General features: G+C 55.8%; 1 protein-coding gene across 1 annotated transcript; it reads right to left on the bottom strand.

Annotated features, from left to right (window-relative positions):
- Positions 1–309: 309 nt before the first annotated feature.
- Positions 310–10,768, bottom strand: Arhgef19 (Rho guanine nucleotide exchange factor 19). The gene is made up of 16 exons (XM_090333895.1): positions 10,752–10,768; positions 9,387–9,833; positions 8,833–9,108; positions 8,562–8,673; positions 8,424–8,488; positions 7,852–8,114; positions 7,270–7,430; positions 7,013–7,165; positions 6,627–6,756; positions 6,231–6,305; positions 5,986–6,075; positions 5,649–5,809; positions 3,630–3,788; positions 3,204–3,283; positions 1,396–1,500; positions 310–1,068 (listed from the first exon to the last, which is right to left on the bottom strand). Exons 2-16 carry the CDS (start codon positions 9,802–9,804, stop codon positions 911–913), a joined length of 2,406 nt encoding a protein of 801 aa, XP_090190021.1. The 5' UTR covers positions 9,805–9,833; positions 10,752–10,768; the 3' UTR covers positions 310–910.
- Positions 10,769–11,369: the final 601 nt, after the last annotated feature.

The following is an 11,369-nucleotide window of genomic DNA, read 5'->3' as shown; positions in this document are numbered from 1 at the left end:
AACTGGGGATAAGAGTCTCAGAGTATTTAGTGCCCGAGCTGGCTTTGGACACAATCCTCAGATTTCAGCCTCCTGAGTAGCTAGGATTACAGGCCTGAGCTATTGTGCCCCCAGCTTGTCCTTTTAGTTTGTTTTTCAGACACACTCTCATACTAATTTGCCTAAGCTAATTTTGAACTCATAATTGCCCCATCTCTGCCCTCTGCCTAACTGGAATGACAGGCGTGTACCACCCTACCCAGTTCATTTCCCTGGTTTTATGTCACCCAGTGGTAAACTGTTACAGAACCCAGAGGCAACAAACACAAGAACCAAAAACATCTCTTTAATATTTAAGCCTGCTTGAATCTGCTATCACATTACTTGTAGCCCAAAGCAGCCTAACTGATACACAGAATGACCCCCGCCCCTGGGGACCCTCCTGGTTGAAGAGAATTTTGGAAAAAGGCCACCCCCACAGGAAGACAGCAAGCCCTTTGCAATCTGAGGCAGAGGGACATGCAGGTAGCATAGGATCAGAGCTTTGATGCCTGGCAAAGGTGCCAGTCTATTTACAGAATGACCACACTCCAGCCCTGCACCCTGTGGGCTTTGGCTGTGGAGATGGCAGAGAAAGTGGCAGCTCCCCAGAGGTACCAGCATCCACCAACCCTACAGCGTCCACCCACTGCCTGCATAGGGGACACGAGTCAGGTGTGTCGAAGGCACAGCCTTTGCCAGGGGTCAGTAGCCACCTTGTGTTGCCCCTCAGCCCTTAAGTATGGGTACCAGAGAGAGTAAAGACAGGGAAGACCCCTTAGAGACCCACAACACCAGTGCCCTGCCACCATCTGGGGCATGGTGCCCAGTGGGCCCTCTAGACTGATGGAGGGCTGAGCCCAGCGTGCCTGCGGCAGGCCAGGGCCTCCCTTCACACAGGGGGCTCCTCCAGCTTGCTGCTGGCACTGGTGACCCGCTTACTCTCCCGGAGATTGCGGAGGCGGGCGCTGAGACTGCCGATCTCCTCCACGTAGGCCTGGGGCACCCAGCCCCTCTCGCCATCTGCCAAGCGCACCCCCTCCAGCCAGCCTAGGGACACATGGGAGCTATCAGGGACAGGGACGTGAGGCCTGACATGTCCCCAGGGCCCAGGGGATATCTGCTGCTAACCACCCAGCTCTAGAAAGCATCCTTCCTGTAGCCACTCATGGATGACCTTCTGGCCTGATTTTTCTGGTACCATCTGAGGTCATTTTCCTCCCCATCGGCTGACCACTGAAGTTTCTCTTCTTATCTAACCTGACTCACATGCTGTGACGGATCACCTTTCAAATCTTTCTTTGTGATGTTTAGCCAACTAGCTGCCTCCACACCAGCCCGGTCCCGCCACGGGATGCAGGTCAGGAGATGGCTTACCATCATTTGTCCGGGTCTTTACTGCCAGGATGTCGGTCTTCTCCAGGGTCAGCTCATCCGGCTGCAGAGCCTTGTAGGTTCTCACGCACTGGACCTGAGGGCGGTCTGACAGCCAGGGAGGGTCAGGATGGGTGGGGCAAGGCAGTAAAGGTAGGAAAGTGGGCAAAGGGCTTGCTGCCCCTCCCACACGCCATATAGTCCTCCTCTGCCCATGCTGAGCCAGAAGCACAAACCCTGGGTGAAACTAGCCCCTCCTACTTTGACTACTGCCCTGGCAAAGGACTCTCAACCATCTCAGCTCAGTTCAGCTCCTTGGCCTCCAGATCCCCATGTCCAACCACCCTAGATAGCCTGATATCCTGGGGCCCTCCGACCCTCATTCTCAGCTGCCATGTAAGCTATATGATTCCCATTGGAAATGTGCTGCATTTTGCATTCCTCTCTGTATAACATCCAGAATCCTTGCAGGCCCCAGGAGGCTTTGGTCATCTGGCATGGAGCCCTTACTAACTTCACCTCCGTCTTTATCCTCCTCCTGTTCATGTAACTCTAGCCACTTTCTAGTGACTTTCTGCCTCAGAGCATTTTACATGGGCTGTTCCTTCTGCTAGGAAGGTCAAGTGTTATTTGCCAAGAGCCTTTGCAGACCACCTGTCTGGAGTAAGGTTATTAGACCCAGTTCTTGTGGGACCCCTGCCCAAGCTAGAGGACCTGCCTCATTTGCAGACCCTTCCTCCCTAACCTAGCTGGGCCTGGAGCATCAAAAAGCACAGCTTTAGGGACCAGATCTAACTGAATCACAACTGCCACCTATTGGCTATGTGACGCTGTCCCAATCACTTAACTTTATGCTGTGTGTGTGTGTGTGCGTGAGTGTGCGTGTATGTGTGTGTGTGTGTGTGTGTGTGTGTGTGTGTGTGTGTGTGTGTGTGTGTATCCTGGAGCTTGAACTCAGTGCCTGGGCACTATCCCTAAAGTTTTTTGCTAGCACTCTACCACTTGAGCCACAGCTCTTCTTTTGGCTTTTGGTGGTAAATTGGCAATAAGAATCTGTGATCCTCAGACTCTTGAGTAGCTGAGATTATAGGTGTGAGCCACTAGTACCAGCCTGCTTCACTTTTCTGAGTTTTGGTTTTCCTGATATGAAAAATGAAGAAAATAAGTCTAGGAGAGGGTCATGAGGACGCAATAAAATGAATACCGGGACAAAGGAGCTGGCTTTGGATCTGGCACACAGTAGGTGCTCACTGGGAATAAGCTCCACCCCCTGCCACTACAGAGGTGTTCATGCTGACACTGCCACCCGGCTCACCACCTCCATATCATACCTGAGCCACCGCCCCTCACCCCCTGGTCACTCTGCTGGTCCTCTTTTAGCTGATAGCCTGACAGAGACAGGCCTAGTGGTGGAATGCTTGCTAGCATGCACGAAGCCCAGGGTTCCATTCCTCAGTGTCACATACACAGAAAAAGCCAGAAGTGGTACTGTGGCTCAAGTGGTAGAGTGCTAGCCTTGAGAAAGCCTAAGGACAGAGTCCAGGCTCTGAGTTCAAGCCCCAGGACTGGAGAAAAAAAAAAAAAAGACACATGCTTGCTGCACAACAGTCCTGCCACTTAGCTAGCCAGAGATCTTGGGCAGGTCATCCCTTAGCAGATATCTGTGCCCATGGCCACCATGTCCAACCCCCAAGGGCCCTCAGGGCCATTCTGGATGCTTCAGGATGCTGGCTCCGCCTTCCTGAGGCCCTGAGCCACACAGGACTCAGTGAGCCCAGGGCACGCAGGAGGTGCAGGGTGGCAGAGAATACCTTCTCCCTCGCTGATGGCCTCCTTGTCCTCCTGGGTGCTGGAGGGACACAAGGCTGAGATCCACCGCTGCTTCTCACTCCTAGGGAAGGGAGGGAAGTGGCTGTTACTCCATGCAAAGGACAGTTGCCAGGACAACTGTAGGAGCAGCAATGAGGTCCGGGCCCGGGACCCAAGCTGAGTGCACTTCACTCAGCAGACTGATTTTCAAGACTGTGTCTTTCACCTCTGGATGCCAGCTCTAATGCCAGCTTGGCCCATATCCTAGCTCATGCCACTGTCCTGAAGCCAGAGACAGTGGCTGACACCAAGATGTCCAGATCCTAGGAGAAGCCTTTGTCTGTCCACCCAATCCTGTTCTGGGCCCATGTGTGCTGTTCTCAATCAGGAGAGCTGGGTACTTGGGTCCCCTTTCCCAGCTCACTCACTCAGTGCGGGCCCTCAGCAGGAGTTGGTGCTTGGCACGCTGCCCGTGCAGAAGCCGCAGGAGGAACACATGGCCAGGGATGCCCTGGAGCTTCAGGCTCAGGTCCCGCACTTGCAGCTCCGCCATCCGGGCATGGACGAAGACGGCAAACTTCCCCAGCCTACAGGATGGACAGGGTCAGCCTGGCCTGGACCCCTAGCAGCCTGGGCAGGAGCAGTGTGTTGATGGGAAGGAAAAGAAAGGGTTCTGTCCTTCCAGCCACCCTTCCAGTGAGATCAGGGTGCCACCCTCCCACCAGAGGATGTTTGCTCCTGCTGGTCCACCAGGAGAGGTTAAAGGTGGTGGAGGCCAGTCCTCAACTCCAGGTGTGCTTGCCACTTTTCTCTGTACCCCCTACCCAGCTTCTCTTCCAAAGGGCCAACCGGACACTTCAGGCCCTGCCTGGCCCCCAAGGGAAGGAGGATGAGAAGCTAGGCAGAGCCCCATAGCTTGTTTATCTTAGCTCCTCCGAACAGGACCCAACATTTCCGGCTCCCAGCCTGGCCCCTTCTCTTCCAGCACTCCAGGGGCCCATCCTACCACTAGGCCTCCTGGAGCTCAGCAACCATGCTTGCCCCTCCCTCCCCCAACTCCACTCCCAAGGGAGCCACGCCCTTGCCTCCCTCTTTCTGGTCTGGGACAAATACCTTCTGAAACATCTGCCACCTGTGGAGGGTCCAAGCTCACCTGGGCCTCCAAAAGACCCCAACGACTTCTAAACTGGCCAGGAGCACAGCGACCCTCTTCTTCCACCCATCAAGCTTCTAAGTGTCCCCAAAACAGGTCTAACAATTCTCCTGCCCTGTTCCTCAAATCTAGACAGTCGGGCCAGGTGCAGATGGCTCTCGCCTGTAATCCTAGCTAATCCTAGCTACTTAGGAGACTGAGATCTAAGTATTGCAATTCAAAGCTATCCCAGGCAGAGAAACTCCTGAGATTCTTATCTGCAATTCATCACCAGAAAACTGGAAGTGATAGTGTGGCTTAAAGTGGTAGAGAGCTAAGTCTTGAGCAAAAAAAAGCTCAGTGACCCTGAGTTCAAGCCCTACAACTAAAAATAAACAACCCCTCCCCCCAAAACTGATAATGGTTATCAATGTGTATTTTCACTAGATTGGGGAGGGTGGGTGTCTGTGAGAATAGAACAGGTCTCAGTCATGTATTTATATCCACAGCATCTGGCAGACAGCATGGTACAGAGCAGGGATCCAGTGACAATTTACTAAGTGAACGATCAAATCAGGAATGAACACTTTGCTTCTGTGCCTGCTTTTTGTCCCACTTAGCTTTATGACTACCTTCATCCCCACTCTTCTCCTGCCTTCTTCCCTCTTCCCTCAGGAAGACAAAGCACTGTGGGAACTCTGTTCCTGTGCTCTTACTACCCCTGTATTGCGGGTGATAAGATGGTATAGTGAGTGAGAGCCTGGAGTGTGGTGTCAGACAGAGCTGGCCATCTTTTGGCTAGCTCCGGGATTTTAGTCCTAGGGCTTGAACTCAGGGCTTGAGCACTGTCCTTGGACACTTTTTGCTCAAGGCTACTACTCTGACACTTGAGCCACAGCACCACTTTTGGCTTTTTTATGTATGTGGTACTGAGGAATTGTGCATGCTAGGCAAGCACTCTACCACTAGGCCAGGCTCCTGGCCCAGTACCTAGATCTTGATACAACCAAGGGAGCCTGAGTCCCAGGGAAGCTACAGGGCACACTGGGTGCCAAGCAGCAATAGGAAAAGGCCACTGTTCTAGCTCTGACAGACTGAGCAAGACTGGGCCACTCATCTGCTCTCACAGAGCAGCTTCCAGTCCTCCACACAGTCCAGCCCCTGCCTTTCCATCTGAAGAGTCATCATCTTGCTTTTCCAAGAGCCCACAAGACACCAGTGGGACTACCACATCTAGAGAGAGATCCTGGATGGTGAGTCCAGGGGAAGGGAAGAAGGAAGCATGGTTCTAATCAACATACACACACATACTCACTCCTTCCTCCGGGAGAGCAGAAGGCAGTCATTAAAGAGGTGCAAGTAGACTGCCTTGCTGGACAGCTTCAGCTTGGCAGGTGGCGCTGCGGGCAGTGGTGCCAGTTCCACTAGCTCCCCATGCCGAACCAGCCAACGGGCCTGTGAGATTAGCGGGAAGATCTAGAGGACAAAGTAACCAGAGAGATTGAGAGAGAGAGCCTCAGAGGCATTGGCATAACACAGGATGGGGGATGGGAGGCCGTGGGACAGCGATCAATGGGCCTGAAGTGGGGGGCAGGCAGGGAGGGAACCAGAGCTGCCCCCATGGGCTCCATTCCACCAAATTCAGTCCACACCTTGCCCTCAAAGTGGATCTTCTTGCTCAGGTGGATGAGCTCCTCTGTCCTCTTCATGGACTGCACACTGGCATTGCATTCCTGAACCAGCTGGGGAGGCCATAGAATGTCACTGCAGCCCCCCACAACCTGGGCTCCCAGGCCCCTACTTCTGACCAGAGATTCTGTGGCTGAGGGGTCCTTTAGCAGCATACTGAGTCCAAGCAAGACTGTTGGGCACCCCAGCCCAGCCCTGCCCAGCTCACCTCTTTGAGGGCATTAAAGGCCTTGGTAGCCATGTCTTCATCTTGGGAGCCCTGTGCCGTTCGCTTCAAGATGTTCTAGAGGGTGACATTAGTTTACTGAAGCAGGTCGCCCTCCCCCCTTGACCTGCCCACTTTTTTTTTTTTTTTTTTGCCAGTCCCAGAGCCTGAACTCAGGGCTTAAGTGCTGTCCCTGGGCTTTCTCAAAGCTAGAGCTCTACCACTTGAGCCACAGCATCATTTCCAGCCCTTTCTGTGTGTGGTACCAAGGAATTGAACCAAGGTCTTCATGCATGCTAGGCAAGCACTCTACCACTAGGCCAAACTCCCGGCCCACCTGTCCACTTTGACAGGGGAATCTCCACCAGCCCTCCTGTACAGAGGCTGCATCCTCAGTACCTCCACCAGCATCTTGAGGCGTGTGATCCTCTGGAAGGGCAGGATGAGGAAGGAGGCGAGGGGAAGCCGCTGGCATGCTGGAGACTCCTCCAGACGGGCCAAAATGCTGGGGAACTTGGGGTTCTCCAAGCTATGACAAGACAATGGGATGGGGGTCTGGAGTCACAGGTGGACCTAAAACTCTGGGATCTATCACCCCCTCCACCCCATTAGTCTTCAGGTACCTTCTTAACAACTGCTTCAGCCCTGTAGGGTCAGGTCACACTTTAGTTGCTCAGAACTCCTTTCAGGGAGCCTTCCCTCCCAGCCACCCAGCCGGGTCCTGTTCTCTCTGCCTTACACCTGCCTGAGCCCCCTCTGTCCCCTCTTTCAGACCCCCTCCATACAGTAGGCGCTGGTAGGTGCGTTCTTGGTAGGCCTGGTTGGTGACGTAGGGCAGGTAGACACGGCGGAAGGCAGGGCAGTGCTGCAACACCACATCACACACACTGAACCGCAGCACATCTGCCTCTAGACGCTGCTCCAAGTCCTGTAGGAACCTGAGGGGTGAGCCAGGGGTCAGGGCCAGGTTAGTGACCCAGCCAGAGGTTCAGGCCAGACCCCTCCTTCCCCTCCACCCTCTCCCTCTCCTCCCCTCCCTCACCTCTCACTGGTGCTCTTCACCTCAGGCAGCTTGGAAAATAGCCACTGCTTGTCCTGAGCTCCCAGACATTCGCTTAGCTCAACAGAGCCCAAGAAGTGTCCCACGGCCACAGACAGGCTGTGGATGTATGAGGCCTCAGAGGTGATCAGCTCAAACTTGGCCTACACGAGGGTGGACGCACCTCAAATCATCGGCATAGACACCTTGTCTCTGCCCCTTCTCCAGGCTAACCAGGCACCAGGTAGGCCCAGAGTTCCTGCCTCCAGCTACAGTCCTAGACCCCCCTTTCCTGCAGCCTGTCCACACATCCTGCCCCACCCTCACTGCCCTCCCTCTCGGCCCTGCCCTAGTCCTAAGCTCGGTAGGATACCACCCCTCACTAAGCAATTACTCTCCCATGACCCCGCCCCATCTGGCGCAACCCTAGGCTCCGCCCCTTGCGCACCCCTCTCAGCCTCGGGCACCTCCTGGGCCCAAGCCCAGCCTCCCGCCAGCCCCACCTGCTCAGGTCTGAGTGCCACCTGTCGCCCCGCCCCCTTGTGCGCGCGCCTTCGGGCCTAGGCCCCGCCCCCGGCCGCCCACCTCCTGTAGCTTGCAGTCGCGCAGGCTCAGGGTGGCCAGGACTCCGCTGCCGCGCACGTCGGGGATGTCCTGCCACAGAGAGAAGGTGGAGCCTCGCGCCGATCGCTGGGCCCGGAAGGAGCTGCTGGGAGAGAGGTTGGCCCGGGGCGGCCCGGGCCCCTCCTCCGCGCCCTCCGCCTCGTCCCCGGGGCCCTCCTCCTCGCGCTGCTGCCGGCGCAGCTCGCGGGCGCTGGCCACGTCGCTGTATTCCTGGTAGAGGACAGCTGGGCGGAGAGAGGGGCGGGGAGGGCCATGGGAGGGCCGAGAGGTGCTGCCTGCCGGAGCCGGCTCCACCGGGGGCCCCCACTTAATCCCTTACAGTGACTCCCATATCGGGACAGGGTGCACGTATTCATTCACTCATTCACCCATTTAGTCACTCTGTAAACCCGAAGCGAGCACCAGCTGCGTGCTAGCCCACCTGCTAGACGCTGAGCAAGATCCCTACCTCCCGGTTCTCCAAATGCAGCTCCCCGTTTCCACGCCCCAGCCCCTTCCTCCATGACTTGCTCTCAAAGCCCCTTTACACGTACAGTTTAGGAGAAACCGTGACTGGCGCCGCTCCTGGGGACCCGGAGCTTCTTCCTGCCTGTCCAGCCTAGGGAAAAAGTGTCAGTACACTTCTTTGCAGCCCACTCACCCCAAACCTGAGTCCAGAAAGAGGTGGATACCTGGGTTCCAGCGGGCTGCCCAGGCCCTCGCTTGGGTCACTAATGGGTGCAGGCAGTGATGCATTGTCCCCCCTCATCTCTACACTTTGAGCCTCCCTTCCAGATGCTTTCCCTAGAGAAGGCAAGAAGTACAGGTGGATCAGAGAGTGGCCCTGGCCCCACACCCCAGCTGACCAGCATCCAGTGCAGATGTTCAGTGAGTAGGTTATACCTCACCCTGCATCTGGCTGCTAGGCTGTTCTAGGGGACTGGGGCTGTTTACAACTGGTACCTGCTCCGGCACCTGACCCTGAGGTCAGTGCCCGGGCTGCTGAACTCCGCCCCAGGCGCAGAGAGGAGTGCAGCCGGGTCATCAGCTCCGAGGCTGAGAAGCGTCTTCGTTCTGGACCCTCCAAGGCTCCTCGGGTGGTTCCAGATAGTTCCAGCACCCTCGGCTCCTCTGTGCTCACAGCGTGCTGCTGCACTGTGTGGCCAGGCTCCAGGAAGCCAGGGTGGGATTCAGGCCTGCCAGTGGCCTCTTCACACTGGTATACTCGCATTTTACGCCCTGTGAGAGCACAGGCTGGCATGTACAAGGGTTCCTTGCAACCTCTTCCCTGCTCCTGCCCTGTGGCCCTGGGCACCCCAGGGAGGCTCAGGCATCATGCCCAGGGAACGGGATCCACGAGAGGGGTTAAGAGAGATGGCTAAACTTCCTGTGTAATCCTAGCAAGGCACTCTCTAAAATCTACCACTTGTCCTGAATTTAGGAAAACTCTGGGTTTGAAAAGGAGCCACTCCGCCCCTCCTGTCTGCCCCGTGGGCACCCCCAGCAGGGTGACTCACAGGCTGACTTCTTCTCTGAGCCGCCATGGCTGGCCCTGCGCTGCGGCTGGGAGCGCTGAGGACTCCAGGGTCTCTCCAGAGTTGTGGGTGGGGCACCAGGACAGTGGGGCCAGCTGCCAGCCCTGCTAGGCCGCATCCCTCCACTGGTGGAGATGTCTGTATCTGGACCTTCTGGGGACAGTGGCCATAGCAGACCTTGGAGAGGAGCAGGGGTCCCCAGGGACCAGCGGCTACCAGGAGCCTGTAGCTCCTCCGAGCTGACGGGGAAAAGGTCCAGACATACAGGGCTCAGGGGCTGCAGGGTAGGCAGCTCAGTAAAGGACAGACTCTCCTGCTGGCATACAGCTACTGGACGTCGAGCTGTATCTGGTGGCCCAACCAGGTGAGGCTGGAGGGTTGCTGGTGGCTCACAGTCCATCCCTCCTCTGCTCTGCCACCCACCTGGGCCTGCAAGGGAGAAAGTATCCGATGGAGATACGCGACAGCAGTAAGTCCCCACGTCCTGGAGGCCTGGAGAAACCCTGTGTACACAAGTCTGCACATACATGCTACACACCTAATTTAATAGCCGATACTTACTTGGCATTGCTGAACGGCAGGCGACTGCTTGCCACATATCATCTCACTTAATCCTTGCTGTTAGGCCCCACTTATGGGTGAGGAATGAGCACAGAAAGGCTGTTGTGTGGACATGGCAGAGCCAGCGTCTCCCACAGGCCTCCCAGCTGTAGCCACCTCACACATTCTCTAACACACAGATGTGTAAGCAGACATTTGGATACAGGCATTAACACAAAAATCCCTGTTCCCATATGTTCAGTCATACACATTTTCCCCATGTACACACATACTGTCACACATGTATACAGACAAACTCAGGCTCACAGGCCACGGAGATTTTTTTTTTGCACACTGTTACACAGGCATTTTCTTCCAAGCATACACACTGATCAGTAGATGTTTACACATACACCAGAACCTTGACACACTCAGTTACATGCACATGCCAGGATACAGACACAAACATGGGCCCATATGTCCTTGCTGCAGCGCAGCCTGTCCCCTTCCAGACCCAGAGCTGTGTGATGCCCACACCCATGCCAAGCTGGCTGGGAGGGTCACAGACTGGCACATAGGCCACCACCCAGATCAGGCTAGGCCCTCCCAAGGAAGGGCAGGAGGTGACCCAGCCCCCCAGCTTGTGGAAAGAGAGGGGTCTCTCCCCATCCCAACTCCCAGCCTCTGGGCCAGGCCAGGCTAAAATCATCCTTTTTTAGGCAATACGTCATTCTGCCAGAGCTTGCCGGGTCTCAGCCCCCAAGGCCTTTGCTCTATGGTGGCCTGCCTGTCCCCTTTGCCCCTCACCTCTCCAGCCAGGACTCGATGCTGATGCTGTTATGATATTCGGCTGCTCCCGGCAGGGGAAGCCCTCTCTCTGCCCAGCTGGCTGGGGGAGATCCCACCCAGACAAAGAGTTTGATTCATCAAACCCTGTGGTGTGGCAAGCAGGAGGGAGGGAGGGAGGAAAGGAGGGAGGGAGTAGGCAGCAGGCTGGGCGGGGGCCTACCCTAGCCTGGCCTCGTTGTGGGCAGGCTGGGCAGCAAAGACCCCCCCCACCTCAGGCCAAAGGGGCAGTGCCCAGCCTGGCAGGGCCAGGAGACAGAGACAGAGAGAAATCCAAAGATGGAGACAGAGTCAGTGATATTGCAAACATTAGACAGTCTAGATATGCAAAGACAGACATCAAGCCCACAAAAACCCAGGGAGACAGATGGACAAACAATTCATGCCCTGTGGGGTTGCCAGTCTGGTGGGAGAGCCAAAAAACAAAAGTAGTTATAATCTCAGTTGGCAAGAGCCATGCCAGAAGCTACCATGTGAGAAGGGTGCTGGGCCCAAATTACCCTGGATGTACCCAGAAGGCTTCCTGGAGGAAGTAATAATAGCTAACTTTTACATGGCTAAAATTTCCAGAGACCCACG

This window comes from Megascapheus bottae, chromosome 6 (genome assembly GCF_031878675.1).
Source record: "Megascapheus bottae isolate mThoBot1 chromosome 6, mThoBot2.hap1, whole genome shotgun sequence".
NCBI lineage: Eukaryota > Metazoa > Chordata > Mammalia > Rodentia > Geomyidae > Megascapheus > Megascapheus bottae.
The sequence above is the reverse complement of the archived record's forward strand: the minus strand, read 5'-3'. Positions and strand labels throughout refer to the sequence as shown.